This window comes from Lathamus discolor, chromosome 1 (assembly GCF_037157495.1).
Source record: "Lathamus discolor isolate bLatDis1 chromosome 1, bLatDis1.hap1, whole genome shotgun sequence".
Classification (NCBI taxonomy): Eukaryota; Metazoa; Chordata; class Aves; order Psittaciformes; family Psittacidae; genus Lathamus; species Lathamus discolor.
This window is the reverse complement of record NC_088884.1, coordinates 101142667-101167266: the sequence shown is the minus strand read 5'-3', so window position 1 is coordinate 101167266 and position 24600 is coordinate 101142667. Positions and strand designations below refer to the sequence as shown.

Here is a 24600-nt window from a genome sequence, read left to right as displayed (position 1 = left end):
GGATGTCTTCTGTCACCCACAGCCAGGGCTGGATAGCCACAAAGCCAGAGGAGGTTCAGAACATGGGGTCGACTGCCCCAAAACCAAGCACTGGTCTCAGCTGTGGCCTCATCCCGGCTACTTGGACCAAATTCCATCTATCATGAAAGCTATACATTAAAAAAAAAATAAATATTATTATTTGCTTTAATCAATCATATCAGTACTTTCAGCGTAACAAAGAAGCATGTCTGTAAGTCAGTCCTGTCACACTCTGACATCCTTTTGTTTTATGGGGTGCTGGGTAGCAGCAAATAGGTTTGCAATGGGAGCTGGATGTAGCCATGCCTACTTCCTAGGCTGCTGCCCCTCAGAAATGCTCAGCTTCCAGTTGCGTTTATGCAGAAAATGCATGGGAAGAATTAGGTGGCAGCAAACGTTTCCTGAAATGCTCCAGGAAAGACCATTGTTATCAGTTGGCATTTTACCTTTAGCCTCAATGCATGCTGGCGTAATTCCAGCCTCTGGGGAGATTCACCTCATCATGTGATGAAATATAGCTCTTCTTTAGGAACAAACTGCACTGCCTTGTTTTTGCTGAAGTCTGTGGGTGCTTGATTAAGTAAATGAGATGTGGCTTGGGCCTTATATTAGAGTAAGATGGAAAGGCATCAGCAGTCTTTAAATGGTCAGCAACAAAATGTATGTGAGTGTAATAGGACACATTTCAGAAGGATGTGTTGCTGATACCTTCATGTCTCTCCATGACTGTAATTTACCTGTAAAGATTAGAGTTACCTTGGAAATGAGGGAAAACCAGCATTTCACTGTGAAAGCTACCTCCCACTTCTAAAACAAAAATTAAATTGGCTTTAGTATGAAGCAGATTTTTATTTATTTTTTTTTCCAATCCCAAGCTATGAGTTTGAAATAGGAGTCAGGGAAATACTTTTAATCCTTGTGAGGCAGTATTGGACTCAGGAAATGTTTGTGTCTGGCTTCATGTTAGTGCGAGACCTGTGTGTGCCAGGCTGCCTTATCATACGCTTGATGTCTGTGGGTTAGGAACTGGGAGTGTGTGGGCCAGTGAGGAGCTACTGTACGCTCCAGCCAGGTCCCGAGTGGGTGCAACATGGAGCCTGTGACCTGTGGCATGCCACAAAACACAGCTACCAATTGATAGCGTTTCATTGTTGCAGTGTCTCCACCAGGGCTTTCCAGGGTCTCCTTTCAGCAGTTTACCCTTCCTTTTCTGCACCACACCTGCAAATGGTCAGCTATCCTGCCTTGCCAAATACAACAGTTGCCATTAAGATGTTATCTACTTGCTTTTTCTCACCTAATACCTCAAAACTAAGAGGACTGTAGAAAGCTTTTCATCTTCTCTGGGCTTCAATATTGTTGTTCCAAAGTTTAATTACTATTTCTTACTGAACAGCATCTTCCTAAAAAGAGATTTTCCTTTCTATATCGCTTGTGAATAGAAACCCATCATTCTCTGTAAAAAGTATAATCTCTTATAGTGATGAATTACCCATATGCTTTTATTCTATTAATTTTGTTTTTCCATGACGCACTTCTGTAAAATGCTGCCTTTAATTGTAGGTTAGTTTATTTATAAATAATTTTTTTTTTTCTTTCTGTAACAGATGTTAGCATTAGTACTAAGCCCTAAAAGAATGATTTAGGGGAAATATCATATCCTGTCATCTTTTCAATCTCTAATTGTCTACATTATTCCATTCTAAGTAATGCAAATAAAAATTATTTCACTAAAACTGCAGCAAAATATTGCATCACTGGAATGTCTTTTGATCCCAGAAAGGCTGATATGTAAAATATCTGCTAGTCTGATGCTGATCATTCAGAATCAAGTTGGTTCATATCTAACATTGATTCCCTGTAAAATAAATTTCCTTTCTCTAAATGTAGCAAATGGTTAAATTCTTCCCCCCTCCTATTACATTCTGTTTTCCCATTCCCATTAAAAGTTTCTGCCTTGAGGCCTACCAGCAGGGCATGCAATACCTACATTAAACCAAATTTAAAAGTAAGGTTGCTCCTGCTGCTAACGTCCTCAGATCACAGACATGCAAAATGAAGGAACTGGCAGCTGAAACTTTAATGGTAGGAAGTGTAGACTGAATAGTTGGGGAAAAAACACAGTAGCTCTATATGACAAAAAAGTCCTATTAGCATTTATGTACTTCAAAATGACAAGCTAGACGATTCTACATAACTGTGGGGCTTTCAGCTTTTGTTTTAAGTAAAACCCTGTGTTGTAAGAATAGCATTACTTACATTTTTTATTCAAAGGATTGTTACTATTATGATTATGTATTATTTTGGATGTTAATACAGTGCCTGTTGTTGCACTGCACACTGTACATTCAATCATTTCTCCACCTTATGTATTAACTTAAAATATTACTAATGCTTGGATGTAGATAGCTTGAGGACGAATAGGGAATCATGTGCAAGTAAGGTTCCTGAATTAGTTGTTCCTGTGCAAATCAAAAGCACTCAGGGGAAAAAGAGAAAACCATTGAAAAAAAGATCATGACCATTTGTTCCATTGTGTCCTACTGAAGTAATGCTGAGGCCTGAAAAGATTTGTGTGGAACCTGAGTCCAGTTTTACATGTAATGCCCTTGGAAAAAAAGGAAGTTGACTGAGTAGCAGCACAAAAAGAATAAGAAACCTTATCATTGTGAAGACATTGTTTCAAGTAACATGTGTTTTGTTTGTTTGTTTGTTTTAGTTAAAGCGAATGTGTTGCCTCAAGAGATCCTGCAAAGCCCAGGGGAGCATCCCAGGTTCATAAAGCAGACTCTTGGCCCCTCATTAGACTCTGCAAGGTATGTACCTCTTTTCTTTCAGAATTTAAGGTAAATAGCTTCAATCAACTAAGGTGACAAATTCTGTTTGGGTTTTTTGCAATATTTAAAACTGCAAAAATCAGAGTCAAAGAATTTCTCTTTTAGGAAATTTTCATAATTAAAAGAGGGGAAAAACCTAAATAGGAAATGTGTTCTGTGTAAGGTAGATATCCTAATTTGTCAAAACCCCTTCAGCAGCTGCAGGAAGTTAGTTCTATTTAGCATTGTTATGAATGTAGGTCATTGAAAATGTATTTGAATGAAAAGACAAGATTTTGGTTTTGTTAGGGGTTTCTGTCGTGGTTTTTTTTTTTGTTTGTTTGTTTGTTTGTGTTTTTTTTAATTCAGGCACAAAATAGTTTTGCATCTCTCAAAATATAATGAATAAAACTGGGTTGAAAAGCATTATCCTGTACTTAATAACTGGGTTAACAACAGTGCCATAATACTTCCAAGCCATCTTCTTGCAAATGCCTACAAGGCTTCCTGTTCTATTGCACTCATTTCTCATTTTAGTTACTTCTATCCGTACATTTTTGTCTCCCTCAGCACGTGTTGGTCTCAGCTACTACTCTGCCCCAGTATGGTCTTTTTCCTGGAACTGCCTCCATTTCAGAAATAATTGCGGTTAATTTCTTCTTCCTCCTCATTTCCCTAACACCCCCTCCCAACCCCCCATGCCCACTCAATCACCTTAGCCTTTGGCTGAAAAGTCTGCAACATTTCAGAGTTCAGCAGCTGCATGTCCATGTCTAAGAGCAGTGAGGATCTAGTAATGTGGAAGCCTTTGGCCCAGTCTCTCTGGGAGGCTCATACTGCCATATTCTATGATAGGAAATTTTGAGAAAACTGGAGTCCAAGCTAACAGAATAGGCAGTGAGGACAGAAAGCTTTGTGGGAATCAGTTTGGTCCTTTATGGGACTTTGTTCTGTTCTTTGAGTAAAAAGCCAGGTGTATTAATCATGAAGTTTATTTCTAGGAAAAAAAAAAAACCACCAAAAAAACCCCAGTAGTTATTTTTTTGTTGTGTAAACTGGTAACAGAAATAGTTATAGGAAAGGATGGTGTAAAATGTTAACTCTGGAATAGGTGTCCATTGGATTAAATATATTTGTCTTTAATAAATGAGTTATTTAAAATTAAATAGAAGCCAATTTACAGGTGAAGTAGACCTTTTTTATAAACTATTTATGAAATACTGTGAGTCATCCTGGAAACACTGGAGAAATAAGGCTAAAACAGTTTGGAAATAGCAAGTGACAACTTCTGGAGGGAAAGAAACAATGCCTCTTTAGCCAGTGCCATCCTCACCTCATTTCTTTATTAAGAATCAACATTCATTTCAAGTCACAGTCCAGTTCTTCACATTAATTAAATTTATTGGTTTTAATTATCATTGCATATTACAAACCATTTTAAATAATGATTATTCGAGTTGACAAAATTTTCTAGCAAGTTTTTTCCTATGTATCATCTGCCTATATTTTCTGTGTTATTGCTACATTAGCATATTTGATAATAACAGCCAGAATGAGATAAGAATTTACTGTTTTGGCTAACTTTAAAAAAGGTTTTTGCAGAACTTATGTGAACAGTAATTGTTTTGCAATTTCTTGCTTTTGGTTTCCCCACCCCCCTTGGCTGTAGTTCTCTTTAAGTTAGAGGGTGTTAGCAAACAGAACTCAGAAATCTGTACCTTGACTATAAGGCAGGTGACATTTTAAATTGTATTTGATTCTAGGGGCTTTCCTCCTGATTGCTTTTTCTTAAAATACCTTTGAGAAAATAAAGAGAAGCCATCAAGCTTTCCTTTGTTCCAGTTAGAGATGATTTTTAACTCCAGTGTAGATTAAATTGCAGCAAGCTGATAGTGATGCCTAGGAATTTGTTGTAGTTGACTGTTTCAGTTTGGGGGTTTGGACACTCCACCCATATCTGGTGTGTTCTCTAAGTGCACAAAGCTCATTTTTGCAGGCTTAAAGTACGAAGGTCACCAAGTGTTTATTGTGTTGCCTCCTGAACACTTCATATTTAACTATCCAGACATATTATTTTTCAATTTTTGTATTACCGCCTGTAAACCTACTGGATCTTGAAATATGTTTTACCTCAGATTAAAATATGCAGTAGTTACCTCATCTCCATTATCCTAATGTATCTTCCTAAATAGTGACTGTTTTGGTGTGAAAATTTTTATATGGATTAAATATTGGTATTGATTATAACTGAATTTTTATGGCAATATCCATAAGGTGTACATTTTTCATGGTCAGCAGAAGCTCATATGGCTTGTGTTACATGCAGCTTGAAAGCATAAGCCTCTGTTTGGTACAGCAGTAGTAATAAATTCTGGAACACATTTAAATGTACTATTTGTGTCAGACGTTTTTACTATTACATTGTTTTAAATACAGACATGTCAAAATATCTCTACATTGCTTAGCTATTTTGTTTTCATTTAAATTAACTTCACGAAGTGTCTTTGGTATTCTCAGAGCAATTATGACGCTTATATTAGCTAACATTATGAAAAGAATTTAGTCTCATCACTGTAATGAAAGACAGCAGTGTAATACAGAGAGAGAAAGAGGAAAGTAGTAGATTTATGTGGAACACTGATGTTGAATTTCTTTTATCTTTGAGTGATTAACCAGACAATCTTCATGCTCTTTTAAAGAAGAATAAATTCACATTACTTTTATAAATATAATAACCTCCAAAGTCAGGTTATCAGAATCTATTCAAGTACACTTTATGGTCAGTAAGTATGTATTAACCTTTAAAATTCTAGGTATCTCTTGTGTATCAGAGTGGGGATGCAAAGAGATGATGGCTCAAGTGAAAGGTGAAATGATGTACAGTTCAAATTTTAAAATTCAATCCATGCATCGTGAAATTTGCTGTTTATTTTGATGCCCTCTGTATTACCCTGTTAGTGGACCACCTTTTGAAATATGCTGCTTGAAGTATGGAAAGCTGAGAACATTATTAAAAGTCTGCATTGCACTGAGGAAAACATTTTGAGTTGGGTTTGGGACATTTTTTGCAGAGGTTTTTTTTTTAATTTCAAAAAAATTAAATGCAAAATAGATTGGACCATTTTGGCCCATACTGGTAATGCAAAAATGTGATGGTTCTTCTTTAGAAAACAGTTTAAATATGGATGGCTTAATCAATCATTACTGATTTAGATAATACACAATTTCTTCTAGTTTAGACAGAAATATAAGGTACCCGGGTCCTAGAAAGCTAATACCAACTCTGTTTTCCTCTAGAAATCAAGATTTGAAATACCTACAGACCGAAAAAATTAACAAGATATTTGTATGTGTTTATAGAATGTCTGATATATTACTTTCTCAGTATTTCAGTATTTAGCTCTACTTGGCAATGCTAATACATTATACATGCTGCAGAAGTCTATGTTAGCACCTCACAGTGTTTCTTTTAATTTTTTTCATTTAAATTTAGGATTCACTTGATCAAAGACAAAGATGGCATAGATGATTATTTGGCGAAGAATATCAAAGGGTTGTCAAAACAAGAAGCTGCTGCGTAAGTTGGCTTTTTTTGAGGCATTTTAACATACCTAAGTTTATTGTTCCCTTTGTTTCTACTCATCATAATAATTTAAATTTAAAGCTCCCCAGGCCCTACCCTTTTTAGTGGAACTTGGCATTTAAAATTGAAGTTGATATTAAATAATGATGGTTCATTTTTCCTTATCTTAAATATATCAAAGCATTTAACTCCTCAGTTTAACCAATTTGTATATTTAACAAAGTATTATATCACATTTGTAACATTATTGTTAAGATTGTGTCAGTAATTATATTTGAAATTGTGTTTCCCTTCCCCCCCCCCCCCTTGCTTTTTTTTTCCTGAGCCTCTGTGAAATATCTCCTCTGGGGTGGAAGCTCTGTATACCGACATACACATTCTTGTAATTTTGAATTACTATTTAGCCAAGCCCAAGTGCTGACTTCTGTGGTGAAGCATTTAATACACCATTAGTTATTTAAAAACCCAATGAAAGAAAGAAATCTAGATAAGTTTTGATTTCTTACAGCTGAGGTATTTACATTTAGAAGTTACAAGAGACTATAACTGACTTATTCTTCTGGAGTCTTTTAACAGATCTGGGGATCAGCACCATCAAAATTAATGAAAGAATTCTAAGAAATCTGAATTGCTGGTTGCTTAAGTGAGATGATTTATTTATTTCAATATTTAAATAATAAAAAGATGCATATACAAGGCCTCTAGGCACCTTAACAATTAATATTGCAAGATCACCCTTGTAGCATAAAAACATTTTATCAGTCAGACAGGAATTCGACCAGTAGTTGCTTGCAAAGAATGCTTCTTTTCTCCTTCCTAGCTCAAAAATGGACCAGTAAAACTTCCCTAAAATCTTTCAAATTAAAAATCTAGAAAATTACCAAATTTGAATTGAGGGGTAATAACTTTAGCAGTGTCCTAAAACCATACCAGATAAGACTCAGCCAGCAGATGCCTTTCTCTTTCCTGTAACACATGTCCAATTTGCCTTTATTTTTACAATGGTAACATGATAAAGCTAGTAAGTGCTCTGTCAGTACAAAGACTGTAATGTGTCTGGTCTGATGCTCTAGGAAAGCAGTCTATTTAAAGCAAACTCATACCCCACTTCTTTTATTTGTGTTTTGCCTAGGTTCAAAAACAAAGGACTAAAGATTCACTGAACCAAAGTTCAGTGGTAGGATTGGTCAGGACTTTCTCAATATGTCATCCCAGGGTTTGCAAAGTTCAATATGTTCCTTCGTTTCTGTATGAGAGACTATCACCATAGTCATGGTCTGTGGGAGAGAGCAGCCTGACAGTGACAGGAAAGTGAGTTAGGGAAGTCCCATGTTACTGCTCTGTGAGTACATGTGGTTGATGTGGGACAGTTACCTTTGATCATGTTGTCATACTAATTGTGCTAGGTGTCATAGCTGGTTTCAATATTCCCTGCTTAAAGAGAAGGAAACTAAAATTGGTCTGTGACTCAGTCACGTTCTGCATGAGCTGGACCAAAATAAGGAACAAGTCCTTCCTGAGCAAATGCTGTGTTGACAAGAGGTCCTGTCCCCTGAATTAGGAGTAGTGTAGCTGCTCTGAGGGGAGATGTATCAGACCCCAGGGAGCAAGCACAGAAATAAGTACCTTCATTTATTGTCACCCTAGTTCCATGCCAGCTATGCAGTGTTGCTGTAGTCACTACTCTACAATTGTTGTAGACCAACTTGCCTACCCAGTGACCTGTTTCAGTCTTTAGCCCCAGTGGATTTCTGCAGTACACACACTGTGGTAGGGATAGAAGTGTTCTCTGTGATTATACAGGAAGTCACTGCTGTTTTAGTAAGGCCTTGGGGCTTCAAAGTTCATTTTACAGATCTGATTTGATCACGTCAGCATTTTACTGCTATTAAAAAAAAAAAACAACAACAAAAAAAACAAGCCAACAACAACAACAAAAACCCACATCCAAAACCTCTTCCTATATGATTTTTCTTTTTATATCCAAACTCTTGGTCTGGAGGTTGTGGAAAAAGAAACCAGCAAGGAAATCCACAATGAAGTGAGAATTTTATCATCTGTTCTGCAATACCTACACGAAGTGGGGTGTTTCCTTACTGGTTTGTAATATGCTGTTTGTCAAAGTTATCAAAGCCTCTTGCAAGATTAAACTGATACATGTATTCTAGTTTATTTCTATGGAGTTTTTTTTAAGTACATCTTTTAAAAGACTATGTTCATGTTCTTTGTATTTAATTATTCTCAGAATTTTAGCTTTTGACAGTAGCTCAGCAGTTACAAAACTTCTATAGTATGTCATTTACTACTGCTCTTCCATAAACTTGATACAATCATTTGAGAACAAAGAGATGGCAACAAACTAGCAGCTACACAATTAAATTAGTACTAGGATAATATCTTTATAAAAAAACTAAATGACCAACTGTAATTTTAAACCAATTTATAAACTAAGGCAATGCCATATCTGTAAATGATCTTACTGAAAACGATGTTATCCTTTCTATGCCTTGGCAGACAACAGATGTTTTTCTGAAAAAAAAAAAAAAGAGAGAGAGAAATGGCTTATAATATGCTGTGTACTTCTTTAAATAGTTTCCATTCCAAAAGTGGATTATTGCACTTTTATCTTTATATCTTTACTTTTGTTTAATACGGAGGTTGTCAGTCATTTCGCTGTTAAGAGAAATTCTTGTAGCCACACTCCTCCTTAATATTAAGCATTCTTCTCTTTTTTTTTTGGGGGGGGGGGGAGGGGGGGAGAGGGAGTTGCACGTGTTAGGCAGATTTATTGCCTCCTAGATAAAGGCATGTATGGCTAGTAGCATATTTATGGAAAAAAGTAACAATATTTGAATTAAAACTGTTCCCTAAAATTGTGTCCTTCACAATATTTAAGTTAGTTTCTTCAGAGCTGAAGGAAAAAAGGGTTGCAGTTATCCCTCTATCATACAGTATTTTACTTTGTTCCAGACTTCAGCAAACGAGAAAAATGTTGTTGAGTGTGCTTATGTTATAACCTCATTTTTCTGTGAAAAAATTTTGAGATTTTTTCATTTCTCTTCTTTGTCATAATTTTTTGTCCCAGGGTGATATAAGAGGAAGAAAAAACAGTTCTTAAGAAAGATAGTACTTTAATCCTATTTAAAAAGGCTATTGCTTTCATTTTTTTCATTGGTTTTGTTTTCTTTCCTTCTCGTCCTGGGTTCAGCAGTAGCAGTCATTTTTTTCTCCTTCTTAGTAGCTGGTGCAGTGCTGTGTTTTTGACTTTTGGCCTGGGAACAGTGCTGATAACACTGACGTTTTTAGTTACTGCTCAAATGTTTAGTCTGACCAAGGACTTTCTGAGCCTCATCCTCTGCCAGGGAGGAGGCGAAGCCGGGAGGAAGCAGAGACAGGACACCTGACCCAAGCTAGCCAAAGAGGTATTCCATACCACAGCATGTCATGCCCAGGACGTAACTGAGAGTTACCCAGAAGGGCTAGGTCACAGTGGGGTTGGACTAGGTATGGGTTGGTGCTCAGGTGGGCGGGGTGGGGCTAGTTATCAGTCAGCGGGTTGTGAGCAGTTGTATTCTCTTCCCTTGTTATTTCCTTTATCATTATTATTATTGGTGGTAGCACAAGTGATTTGTGTTATACCTTAGTTACTAAACTGTTCTTATCAACCTGTGGGAGCTGCATTCTTTTGATTCTCCTCCCCATCCCTCTGGGAGCAGGGGGAGGGCAAGGAGGGGGGGTGGTGGAGAGAGAAACTGTGTGGCTGACTTGCCGACAGTGCTTAAACCACAACACCTTCTCTAAAACTTTAACTTGAAATAAGAAATGAATGCAGTGCAAGTAGCTGGAAACAGAAAAAAGTAAAGGTTCCGTTAATGCAGCATGTGACTGCTTTCCTGCTACAGCGTTAGGCTTTTGTAAGCTTATGAGGAGGTTGGCTGACTCCACCGGCCTCCAGTGAGCCTTCCCTGATACTTTCTGTTCCTGGCCTTGACTCACCAAATCATTAATGCCTCAAAACTGGGTTGCCAGAAAAACCAAGTAACAGTTCTTTAATCTTCATATCAATGAAAATTGTCCAAATATGACCATATCATCAAAACAGAGTTAAGGACTAGAAAAAGAGATTTTGAAATCTTTTTGGATGAAAGGAAAAGCTCTGTTTAGTATTAACAAAAAAAAAAAAAAGTAAAAAAAAAATCCCATTCATGATGCTCCTAGATGTATTTCTGTGATTGGATGATGCTGTCCTAGTATCCTCAGTCAACACCCCTTGGCAATCAGATGACGTCTGAATTATTTTCCAGAGACCGTATGGCTTGACCTAGATATGCAGAAAATTTGTGTTTGCATTTTCTGTCTTCTGAGTGGTGGGTCAGTGTGTTATTGCCTTGATAAATTTGTGCCGGTAAAGACACGCTCTGATATGACATTTTAGGCAGGAGATGAGATTATTTTACATGCATTCAATCAGATGTTTTTTGAGATATAGTAGGTTGTTCTGCTTAGAATTCACCAGAAAGCTTTTCATTTTCAAGATCACCTGGAACACAAAATGGCAAAGGCTTTCACCCTCAGGTAGGCTGTATCTCCCAGAGCAATTGCCAGGTATCTGAGCTAATACTGGGAAGGTTAGTCATTAAACTAGTTTGCAGACTGTATAGCGACAACTGGATTATAATATTTTTGCTCTAGGAGCAAACGGTTGAATATAGTAGCAATCCTTTGCTTCCGTAAATTTTTGTCCCTCTCTTCAGATAGAGCAAAGGGATTTTCATCTGAGTTTAACTGATACAGAGGACTAGGTTAATCATCACATATAATCAATTTAAATAATTAAGAATAAGTACTTTGATTAGTTAAACCCAATCTTTTAGGATTTACAAAACTGCTTTAGAACAGGGTGGATTATACTTTTGAAGCACCTGTTCCATAGCTTACATACAGAACTTCAGGTGACCAGCTCAAGTGTAAACATGTAAATACACCATTAAATCCTACACTGGAGAACTATTGAATTTTGAAAGTTGTAAAAAGGACGACACAGAAGTCTTAGAGTTGTGTTCACTACTTCCTGCAGTAGCATTTCTACAAGAAGCTGGCAAGTCCAGAACAAAAGTGACCTGGCATCTATTTTACATCTTCTGTTTGTGCCATCTGATAGAAGATTATTTTTCCATTCTTCAGTGAGAGAATGAAAAGGGGCAAATTCATTACTTCCCCCCCCCCCCCCCCCCCCCCAACCAAATTTCTGCTGTTTTCAGTGTCAGTATCAGCTATGTACAGCTAAGGAAAAAAAATGCTGGAAAATAAATGAGTGAGTAACTGTGAGTACTCAAGATAAGTTTGTGGAAATAAAAGATTTCTTTCCTACATCCTCACTTCTACTACCAATTTGGCTTTGAATATTCAACCCCATCTGTCCACCAAGCCTACAGGAAGAAACCTTCTCACCTGATTAGAGGCCAGGATGATTTGGAGAGTCCACTGCAGGAGAAGAATGGGGTTTGTGTGCTGATGGAGAAGAGGAGGACTAGCTTGAAGGTTGTTCTGTCTCTTATTTTCATCGTAGCCATGTGTCCTGGGTTCAGCCAGACTAGTAAACCCTACCATTAGGCTGGGCTTCTTATCTTGTCCTCTCTTTGTAAGTGATTTAAATCATTTGGTACTCAATTTTAGATTTTTTTGCTTTTCTATTTGTCCTTATTCTATCTTTTGCATTGATGGGTCAATTTATTAAGGAAGCTGAACACAAATATATTCTTGGGGTTTTGATTAATCCAGGCTTTCTAGTAGCTGTCGCTTCTACCAAATAAATTAGTAAGGTGACTTAATAGGTGACCTATGAAATCTTTTACTCAACAGATAGATTTGGACAGCTTATCATATTGTTATGGGTGAGGTTTCTTCTTCCACAGTATATCACATTGTTCTGGTCGGAGGGTTTTTCACAACCTTAAATCTTTACTGGGGCTTCCCAATTTGAACATGCGTAATTTAGGCTTAAGAATTCTGTGTTGTGAAGTGGATATGACCTTTTCTGTGTTATGGGGTGAGGTGGTGTTATGTGGCACCTAAGGGACAGGGGAGGAGCGCTGCCAAGAATAAGAGTTAGGAAAAAAAATAACTTGGTGTGGGATTAAGGCAAGGAAGGAAGAGTGGCAGCTGCTGTTACTAGAAACCTTGCATAAGGCAATTTTAGACACAGATAATGTGTAAATCGTATTCTGCTTCTACCTTGTATTGCAGTCCCTAATTGCACAGTATTTAGTTCTAGCAATTTGAGCTGCTACCTTTTCTTTTGTAGACAAGCTACCTTTTCTTTTGTAGATAACACTATGAAGGCAGAGGAAGAGATGAGAGCTCTTGGTAGCTAAAGAAGAGCGTAGCAGTAAAAGGAGAAAGGATAAAGTGTTCTTTCTCTTTCATGTGCACGTCCAGCATGATTTTATGGTTCTTGCTGATATCAATTTTTGGATATGACCTTATGACTGTTCGCATTACTCTGAGAACTGGTGGAATGCTGTGTCAACTCCATATTTTATGAGGATATTTCTTCACTCTTAAATACTAAAAACTATGGAAAAGGGTAAATCAGAACCAAAGAAATGTATCTTTTCATAGTAAAAGAAATTTTAAATTAAGGCACTGTATCCCAAACTCCCTGCTGATTGTGGAAAGGGAGATAGCACAAGTCACTTACTGAGCTAGAGGATAAATTTTAAATTTCTTTCACAATATTATTTAAATATGTATTTTTTTTTTTGTTTGAATTATTCCTAACAATCTTGCTTGACATGACCAGGATTCAATGTTTATTAAACAACTTGCAAAAAGAGATTTTTAGCACTTAGAGGCATACATTATTTTTGGTTAAATGAATGATCTCTGTGAATTTTGGGCCTGATAAACATATTATTTAGTGTAATTAGGCAGTGATCTAAAGAACAGAACTGTGTGGGAAGTGACTGGTTTGCCTTTCCTAAAGAAACTTCTCTGAGCGTTTGTGTAATGTGAAAGGTTTTTCTTGAAAAGGTTAAAAAAAGTTCTAATCAACTTCTGTACATTATGTAGAACTTCATTTTCTAAACTCTGCAAAAGAAAGTTTCATATTTAATGGGAAATCATGAATTATTCCATTTATTATCTACTTCCTCCTTTCAAAGACATGATCTGGATAAAAGGCGGGGTGAATAATTTCAAAAAATACAATACATTTTTAATGGGAAGGTGCAAACTACAGATTCTCATGACTATTAGCAAGTATAGAGGAAACAGAATTTTACTTGCAAAAACTCATCAAACTCTTGCAAAGATAAAATACATGACATACTTTAATAAAGAAGAACACAGTGAGCTGAAGTTTTCCTTTTTTTATGTATCTTGTTGTTTTTACTAAGTTTGGTCTTACAGTTTTCTAGTGCTTTCATTTCTCAATAGTTCAACAATATTTAGTACTGAAGATAATATACAAGCAATGCACAACTGACTTCTATTTTTAAAATGCTCATAAAGGTGAAGTATCTCTAACATACAAAGAGAGTCTGAAATAAAAAAAGTCTAATTTGCCTTGGTATAATCATGACTTCCTAAATAACTCTCACAGCGAATCCCTCTAAATTGTGTAAAATCCTCTCTTTTCTTTTTCCCTCTAAATCTCTGTGTGGTCTATTTGTCTTTGGACTACTGAAAAAGTTCTGTTAGGGACTTGAATGAGCTACCATAAACAAAAGCAAAAATACTGTGGGAATTGTTCATAACAGTAGTATAATAAATGTATAGACTTGTATAAGGTTCTGTGATAATTTGTAGCATCAGCTTGAGAAGAATCAGAAAGTAAATAGTTATGATTATCTTTTTCTGAAGATAATTTTGTACACTGTGAAAGAAACTTGCAGAGAAATTTGACTTCTCCAATATCACACAAGTCAAATGGAAAGGGTTCCAAATTCATATGTTTCTAGCTCTCAGTCCACTAGGTCAGCTCTGAAATAAAAGAGGAAAGTTGAGAAATACTTCATTTTGATAAATAACAGTTCATAAAATATGGTTGGAATTACTCTTCGTTAATGAACATAATTAATTTAAAAAGAAAAGCAGAAAGATTAATGAAGGTAATGTTTTTGTCTGATTATGCTTGAAATATTCACAGGTGTGTGTGCTCTTGTATGAAGAATATTTTTATAAGGCTAGCACTTTTATCTTTATTTTTAGTGCTTTCTTTTCATTTCTGTTTAGGGACATAATGTTCCAAAAGTTCATTGCTAAATTTATATTTCCATTTTCTGGGTTAATGAGGATTCTTAATTATTACAGTACTTACATTCATTTTAAAGTACTTTTTCTGTGTCATCCTTTGATGTTTATAATTGATTAATTTTTCATTTTATGTAGTATTAAAGTGGCAGCGTAGCTTTGAACAAAAGGAAGCGAGTTCAGTATATGTGTCCTTTGCGAGATCCTGCTGACAGGTTATGCATCCACTTTTGATTGCATGATTTAGGTTAAAGTGTGGTTTGACAACAGTCAGAGAGTCTGAAAGAGAAGATGAAAAATACTGCATTACCGATGCTGAAAGTTATATGGAATATATGGCATAAAGTACCTATATACTTGTTTTCTGATATACTGTATTTTCATCTTTCTATTAATAGTTCTGAATACATAGCTCCATAAACCTTTTCTTAATTAAATACAGAATCTAAATTGTTACAAAAGTCAATTTAATGTTCTTCCCTCTCAAGATACATACAAATTATCATGCAAGATTTTTTATTTACCGTTTAGAGTAGGGAATTCCTTTGATAACATTTTGGAGGCTTAGTTGATTTCATGTTTGGGTTTTTTCAATTAGAACAGTAGCTATTTCAGCTTTGTAATTTGGAATTAAAAACCATGCACCCATCCCAATGTAAGTTAATTCTCAGCCTTAGTAGTGAAAAATTCTGATGTATAACTGATGTCTATTAATACTTACTGGCACTTATTGTACTTTCCTTAATGAGGGTTACTATAGTCTACAATTTAACATACTACTATCCAGTAAATATTTCATAGAATCATAGAATTAAAAGTATTTAAAATACTTTAAAGTATTAAAAGTATTTAAATTGACAGTCTTTAAACTAGGATTAGAGGGTTGTGCCCTGATCCAGTTAAAGGGCTCTGTATAAGTAGCAGCATGTAGTGAAAATGTGCTGAGTACTTGACCAACTGATACACCAAAGTACTTATGTGTATAAATTTTCAAGCTGAACTCAGATACTCAGATGACTGAGATACATTTTCAAATTAGCTATGTACCTATAACTTCAGTGCCCAGACACAACAATCTAGATTTCAACAGTACATGGATTTATATCTCTGTAACCTGAATCGTAACATTGCTGAATGCAATAGTCAAATCTTCAGCTTCCAAATTTGCCAGGTATTGGCATAATTGCTTTTTGTATTCAGCAATGCCCTGCAGAGGTCTGAACTGGATTTCAGATATGGGTCACTAACAGTGCTGGGCTTCGACTGTCCAGCTATAACTAAATAATTCCTCTTTTAATTCTTAGGCAACCTGAAGTTACAAGCTCTTACAGCATACTTGGCTTTTTAGTGTTTTGTATAGCTTGGTTTGGGGTTGTTTTTTTTACTTAATGCACATATTTTTCAAATTTTAGTGAGGAAATTCTGGTCTCCCCTTGTTTATGCTGTTTGTTTGCATATAAGTTAAGCACACAGTAGCAAAGTATTCGCATACTTGATTTAATTTTCATTTTCTTGTAGATTTCTAGACAGGAGACGTGAGGGGGGAAAATAGTAAAATGTATTTGTTTGAACAAACCTAAGCAAAAATGTCTTGATTATTTTTCATAATTTTGTGAGCCTTCTCCGTGGCATTTGTATCAGTCATTGGTTTGCTAACTGTGGAAGGAAACCCCAAATGGATAAAGCCTGTTTGAACACAGTTTTTAAACATTATAATAATTAGTAATTATTTTACACTGGAAGTACACTTTCATATTTCATATACTATCATTGTTTAATCCATGCCATTTTGTGTTTTACAAAATGGGAGTGCTATAGTACGCTTGTATTGTAATCAGCTGGCATTAACCTATATTAGTAATTAAATCCTACAAATTTAAAAATATGAACCCTGATACTAAGAAAAAAACAACCACCAAAAAATCCCAAAACCAACCACATAAAAAAACCTCCAAACAACCAACCAAAAAACACACCACAAAAAAAACCTGTCATCTGAAAATAGCAGACTTTAACACTTACTTTGCATGCCTGTAATTGACCACACCAGACAGGAAGCATGGAGAATTAAAATAATGATAAATAATTCTGTTATGCTATACTGACTGTTTTGAATTTTTTCAACACCTGTACCTGCCTGTTGGTCTCTTAATTTCTTTTTTCTTTTCTCTCTTTCAGTGTGAAGGGTAGAATGCTAACAGCCTTGCTGTGCAGGATTTTAAGTTAGAGGGAATGTAGTATGGTACTGTCCTGATCACCTAGCTTTGCTCAACGGTCTTGTAAAAGTACAATGCCATAAGATAGGAAGGTACTTGAGATTGCAACAACAGTGTAATTTCATTAGCCTCGCTGAAAGTTATTATTTATGATTTTTGCATGGGTAAAGACAGATTAGAACCAGATTTCTGTGGTTCCTCAGCATGACTCCAGATCATTTTAGAATAGCAATGATAATAAATAAAAATAAATCCATATAAGAAAATCATATAAGTAGCTATGTAATTTAAGATAAGTATAATGCCTGTAGGAATGCTAGGTACACTTAAAGCACAGTGTTAACAATAGCAAGCGGTGCCTTTTCAAGCTTGCAGATCCACATTCAATAAACAGCTTCTTCCACCCATGTGATATACTACATGAAACCCTTATCTATAACATGGCATCACTAAAATGACAATTTCAACTCTTTGTGTTTGTTTGTTTGGTGCTAAAAATTATTCTGATCCCTCACCCCCATGACACACATGCAGAAGGGTATAGATTTTTTTCAGCACCTCATGCATAAAATGCCACATTGCAGTAACTGCTGGTATAGGATAAATGCATGATACCTTACCAGAGCTACTAAGTGGATCTTACTCATGTTTGACCCAGTCTGATTAAATAAACACGCAACAACATCTGCAGGATTTCAGTAGTAACAGAGGTAACTGTACAGAGGAACAGTGGATTCTCAGCACTGTTTAAGTATTCTAATTTTCATCTGTTGAATTTTATGGATCAAAAAAAAATGAAACAAATCTGCTTGAAATTAAAAACAGATTAATTGGTATCTTTGTTTTTACCATAAATGCACATATATGCTCCATATTTCATTAAAAATTAATCTGTTTTCAAAAAAATCCATCTGAAACAATTTTTTTCTGGCATGCCCATGTGATCATTCGAAAGGGAAAGAGGGCTTTAGGTTTATATTCACCTCATGCTTCAGTTTTAACATTAAACCTAGTCAACATGACAGAGCTGCCTGCTCTTTCCAATTCGAACGGCTGAGCTCCTTACAGGCAGCGTTTGTGTGGCTGCGGCACTGTGCTTCAGTGGCACGGTGTAAGGCAAACCGGAGCCTTTGCAGAGCAGAGAGCGCACCGCGTTGTCCCTGCGCGCTGCCGGCGGCGCTGCGCTCCCGCGTTTCACCCGCGCGGTCCCTTCCTTTGTTCTGCGGCCGGGCCCCGCCGCGCTGACAGCTCCAAGATTAACATGTCCTGGGTGCAGTTTTCCGGATTTCCAGTAGATGCCCCCAGAGACCATTAAACCTCTTGAACGACTCCAAACAAATGAAAGGCCAGTCTTTTTTCATTTTCTTTCTTGAAGTAACATAATTGTTCAAAGGAAGCCTAAAATCGACGTGGGCGCCATGCAGAAAAATAAACTTATCTGCTTAATAATATAATTTATGAGGTAGGAAGATTCAAAAGGTTTAGCATAAACTGCTTCATTAGTGTAGTAGAAACATACTGTTAATAGTTGGATTTTGTAAAATAATGTACCTTTAATTAGATATCAGTTTTTTATATTGATATTAGAAATAAAGTGATATTCAGTTACATTAAACATGAGATGCTCTATTTAAATTCACATTTTACATGCTGCATGACATCATAAAAAGACAGTATGGAAAGGATTTTAAGGGTTGATTTATAGTTTATCTCAAGATATCATGAAAAGTTTACTTCTGTCACCTACACTACTCCCTCTGTTCAAAAGCACTGTTTGGTGGAAAAAAAGGGCACTGGCATTTTCATCTGTAACCACTTCAATAACTGAATAAATTTCAGAGTTCTTTGCAGTGTCAGGTTCTCTTAGGTGTCAAAAATACCATTCATCCACATAATATCATTCATTTCTAGACCTATTTTATTGTTTGTGTGTGATCAGTCACTTATGGCTGATATATTGTAGAAGCTTAACAAAACAATAGTATTATTTTGTGCTTTGTGTATTTTCTGGTTGTAAGAATAACAGAGATATAACTTTACGACTGTAAAATTTGAATGGTTATACAACAGATAGCAGCTTCGTTGCTTGTGAGCTAAAATCAGTTATCTTTGCCTAAGGAAAAAAACATGCGCTGTTCTCTATGATTACTGTAGCATTATTTCACTTTATTAATTAGAATAGGATTTATTAAAAGAATATTGACACTAATTTTTAAAACTTACCTATTTTATTGTATGTTTTGTTCTCCTGAATTGGTTTGCTAATAATGCTATCTTGTGGGGAAAATGTGCTTTGACTCCAAGCAAACTGCATCAGTATACCTGAAATAATGTTAGATGGAGACAGTTTTCCTGCTTATACAAATATAAGTACTGTGCTCAGTGACTATGCAGCAAATGTTAAAAACTAACTAAATGACATTTTGTTTAGTTACTGTGAAGATCTTCTTGCAGTACTTTCTTGTTTACTTCCAACACATCTAATGATCTAATGCATACACACATATACACATATAAAGATCACATTATAGGAATAAATATGCCTGTGTCTGCTCTGCAAGTTGTTATTCCACTGCTCTGAGTTGCATTACTCTAGTATTCAGTTCTAGGCCTTTCAAAGTTTATAGGAATTCTTACCCATATTCTTCAAATTTTTTTAGTTAGAATTTTAAAACAGAAAGCAGAAAGCATTCAGTATAGACTAGAGAATATATTGTATGGTATTAACATAATGTTTTACATTATTTTTAAGCTATATACTGTGCATCGGATCTATGACAAATATAGCATATACTGGCAAATTAAAATGTACGTTTTTTAAGATATTTATCATTTACTTTTCTTAACATTTACTTTTCTTAACATTTACATTTACTTGTTGCAAATATTTTCTGGTACAAAGTTACATCTTTCCTCATGTCTGTATGAGCAATGAATGTTTTTCAATCTCCAAAAACATCTATTTATGTATTAAAGATAAATTTAGTACTGTCCAGTGTAAATTTTATCAGGCTTTTGTAGTACTTTTGTGTTCAGTTTTAAAACTGAAATACAAAAAAAAACCCATGAAGGATTAGCATTCATCTACAGAGTAAGCAATAGGTTTTATTTTAATCGTATTAAATGTGAACTTATGCTGATTATTTACTTCTTACATCTTACATTACTTTTTATTTCATTCACATCTAGTTAAGAAGTTATTTACATCACTTCCATCTTACTAGCATTGTTTAAGAACTGCAGTAGCTATTTTTGGCTAGAAGTATTAGTCTCATTAGGCTATTGTTTATCATGAGATCATCTGAATTTATTACATGCATTATAAATCCCAGTTTTCAGAATTTCATATTTATTTGAAAGCTGCTGAAAATCTGAAGTTAGTGGATTTTACTCTAAATAGATAGTCTTGAAAACAGTTTGGAGACTTAATGGAGTATAAAAAATAGAACTAACACTTCTGGGTCCTTGCCATCTTATTGGGACAAAGGTTTGTTTTCTCACACTAGATTCCTACTCCTGCAAACCTTTACATCTGTACTTTAATGTTACAGGCAGTCCCATTGGACTCATAGTTTTCTCCAGGATGGGACACAATGATTGTTTCATGCCACATAAAAGAAATATTTTTATTATTTCCATAAATAACACCCCAAAAGATATATTTCCTCTTGAGAATATCTGATTGCACAACTTTTTGATATGTGTATCTTATCAGAGTTTATGAATGAGATAACTTTGATATAAATTCATCATTGCATCATTTAATGTTAAAATTAGTGAGAAATTATCAAAATTTTACATCAGTAAACCAGTCCCAGCTGAAGTTATATGCTGAACAGAAGCAAAATAATACCTAATGATTATGTTTCTGGCATAGCATTTATCTGACATTTTAAACCAACCCATCATGTCCTACAGCAAAACTATTTAACATACACATCGTTTTGACATGCGGAATGTGCCTCATTTTTCCCTGTGCACTGTCTTAAAGCAAAATAAAAGTTCATTGTGTTTTCATGAACTAATATAAACATGGGGGGGGTGTCTCCCATCAGTCAGCCTTTTTTACCAATATCAGCTAAAGAACACCAGTCTATTTTTAATATGCTTTCGAGATATATATATATTGGTATTTATTCATTATTGCCATATTTACTTCCCTATGGTATGACATTTGTAATCATATTTTAGCAGAATGCTTTTTGAGCAGGGGATAAAAATACCCCTTCCCTGCTGCTGGACTGCAGAGGTCTCTTCTTGAAAGCTGTTTTAGTTATCTGTACTTATTTGGTAAGGCAGAGAACAGAATATGGGTTTAAAGGCTTAAAATCTATCTTTCTTATTCCCAGTAACAGGAATTCATACAAGAAGAACATCTGCATAGACATGCTGCGACAGGGTTATCACAAGTCCTTCTCCGAGCTCTTCGCTCTGATAGAGAAGTGGAATGCCTTGAGGGAGGCTGCAGGGCCTGGGTCAGCCATATGGCAGCAGAAGTCCCTGGAGGAGCAGCCTGATAAGCTGGATCAGCTTTACCACTTCCTGACCAGGGCTGAGGCAGCCCAGCGAGCAGGTAAATGGGGGGATTGTGGGTAGCAGAGCAGCGGGAGCCGCAGCAGCAAATGCCTGGGGGAAGCTTCCAAATTGTTTCATGTATGAATTTGAAACGCTACTGCATCTTAGCACATTTCAGCCTTAGTCAACTAAGCTGTATTTATAGAATAGATGATTAAGAACTGCAGATATCAGGAGAGGCTTTGTGAAGAAAAAAAAAAAAAAAAAGGAAAACCATGTAGAGTGCATTATGATATCATCAGAAATGTTTGATGTATTTATAGCTTTGTTAAGATCTCAATTAATTTCTCATTGTTTTATTATTTATTGTTTTTCCTTCTCTATTGATTTGAGTAGCTGGGTTTGTATTAGAAAAATTTAACAGGTGAAATTCTGTTTCACACAGTAATAGTTTTATAAATCTGATTTTATTAAATACTCTGTCTGCTAACTGTGTTTGGATTTGTGACTGACTTAAAAAGGATTGTGAACATGTCAAATAAAATACAGCACACGGATGTAAAACGCCACATGTGAATTACTAGATATTAGTGAAGACATAAGTCCAAATTACTGTATTTTCTCTATTGCCTACTATTTACTAAGCGGCCATATCTATCATTTCCTTTTACTATAAATAGTAACATAACTTATTTCGTCTTTCTCCTTTGGAATAATTGTAGGGATGGAGGTGGATAAAGCTCTAACTGCAGTGCTGTTTGATGGCTGAGCTGCTATCACTATAGTTGGCTTGTTTCGAGTTTTGATCGTTATAAATATGAATACCTACAGTAAAAAAATTTAAAAAGGGAACAGCAAAAAACCCTTCCGGCACTTAAAAAAAACCAACAAAAAACAACAAAAACCAAAAACCAACCACCACATTCATTTTAATGTTTATGTTTACTATGAAAGCCAAAAGTTGTTTTTCAGTGTTAATTCACTGTAATTCTAGACAGGATGTCTAGCCATCCCATGACTGGAAGGAAGCTTCAGATTTGCATGAAACATGTCTAAAACCTGAATAGGCACCCCTGTACCTTGCAGGAGTAAAAGAGGAAAGTTCTGCACTCAGACTGCCCTGACAGAAGCATACTACTGCCAGCAATTTGTTCAAAAGTAGTACATATGCCTTATCTTGATGGGCCTGATTCCTGCAGCTGCTTAAGGAGAAAATTTTGCCTTCCTTCAGCACTACAGTGTTACAGACTGATGTGTGACAACAGAGTTGGCAGACATGCTGCCAAAGTCTCAAGGCACTGTGGACCATGCAGTTTCTGTCCCTGTGAAAGGCAGGGGCTCTTTTCCTCACTGAATCCAGCAATTGTTTTTGCTGGCCTCTGTAAGTCTTTCACCTCTCACAGAGACAAAATACTACCAATTGTCTGACTAATTGTATCTTGCATCTAGGAAAGCGTATCTCCTAGCTTTACCTGTTAAAGTTTATTGAAATGAAGGAAGATTAAATGAGAATGTATCTCCAGAGCTGGCAAGCATCTTTACTGAATTTTTAGATTGAGTTATATTTAGTTTTGATTTTTTCACCTGTTTCAGTGCAAACCTTTGCACAAATCTCTTGTTTGCGTTGAGTGAGGCTCAAGTCACCTGGCATGTGAAGCCATAGATGCTAATTCATATTGCACGTGTTAGAGCTAGTAGTGCTGTGAAGATAACATGAATTACACAGCTCGTCAAATACCAATTCAGTAGATCTGCTAATCCAGTTACTCTCTGATTCTAATCAAATTGCTTGGGGCTCTGGCTTATGATCTCCTGACAACTCTTGTTGACACTATTTAAGAAGCATTCAGCATTTTACCTCAGCTGGAACTTACCATTATGTAGCAGTCACAACAGCAGATGACTTGTATTTGCTCTTCAGCTGCCATAGTTCAAGCAAGGATGAAAGTAAGATTTGAGGGTGCAAACTAGAAGAATTTCACAGTGTGTCTGCTATCACTAATATTAGGCTGAAAGTGCCTTTCTCAGGCATGCTATCCTGAGCTAAGAGTGGTGTGTAAGAAGACACAACAGGTATAAACTAGAAGGAAAAAAAATAAATCTTTGTGACTTGTAAGGTTTTTGATAAATTTAAACTTCATGAGGGGATTGCTTTGTAACCTGAAGTGGTAAGGGGAAAGCAAAATTCCACTTCCCTTGTCAGTAAATACTTTTCTTATTTGTTATTTAATTTTCTCACCTGGTATTCTTGCATCACAGAGTGTTTCTGTCTTAATTGTGAACATAACTTAGAGCTGCTGCTCCTGCTTTAGAGTTTTATCTTTGTTACCATAGTGCACAGAGAAAGCTAGGTATTCATTTACTTTCCATTTACTGGTGGAATATGCTAATCTTCTTTTTTTTTTTTTTTTTTGATAGTTTGTAGTTATAGGATACTATAATGCTGGACATAAATTGTTTGCTTGAACAGGATCAGTGCCATCTGCCATGACGTGGGAGCTGATATCAAAGAGGAATTACTTTCTTTACTGCTGGGTTTGAGAAGAGTAACATTTTGTTTATCAGTGTTAGATTGTACAGACTGTTTGCCTTTACTCTGTTCTCATTTTTAGTGGAGCATTTTGATTGAATTTCAGATCATACAAGTGACATCTTTTTTTTAATTGGCTATTACCAATATTATAGTGGGCAATGAAAATGCCTTTCTTTTTTGTCCAACTTAGTCTCATTGTCATTGTATCTGAATACCTTCCAAGTATTTAAAAATAGACAGCTAGCATTAATCCTTGCAGCTTCTTGGAAGAATAGCTGACAGAGTTATTTTGTCCTAGGTACAGCATTACCCCCAAACCAGTGACAGAAATTTTGGCAATACTTGACTGCATTCCTATTTGGTCCATTTTAATGCAAATAATGTAAATGTTTCTGGCTTCAGAATTGAATTGTTTCTATTTATTCCCTGATCTTCCCTCATTATCCTGGACTAACCTCTTTTTTCACTAGTTCTAGTCTCAGCAGCTTAAAAAAAAAAAATAAAGTGAGACAGTCTAGCTGTTTAAATAAGTGTGGTAGTAGGGTCTTTTACAGAAGAATGCAGGATAACTACCAAAGCAACATACCTGCAGCTCGGCTTTTGATTTATACAGTTATCTCTTGGCATGTGCATGAAAATGTTGGTTTGGTTTTGTTTGGGGTT

The 24600-nt window shown here is 35.8% G+C and overlaps 1 protein-coding gene across 1 annotated transcript in view; it reads left to right on the top strand.

Moving 5' to 3' along the window:
* The window catches only part of TTC29 (tetratricopeptide repeat domain 29), a gene marked incomplete at its 5' end in the record, with an annotated part of 142491 nt that overhangs the window by 619 nt on the left and 117272 nt on the right, over positions 1-24600 (top strand). The window contains 3 exons of the mRNA XM_065688281.1: positions 2741-2837; positions 6331-6414; positions 21239-21462. Coding sequence (XP_065544353.1) covers positions 2741-2837; positions 6331-6414; positions 21239-21462 — 405 coding nt within the window. The remainder of the gene's footprint in view (positions 1-2740; positions 2838-6330; positions 6415-21238; positions 21463-24600) is intronic.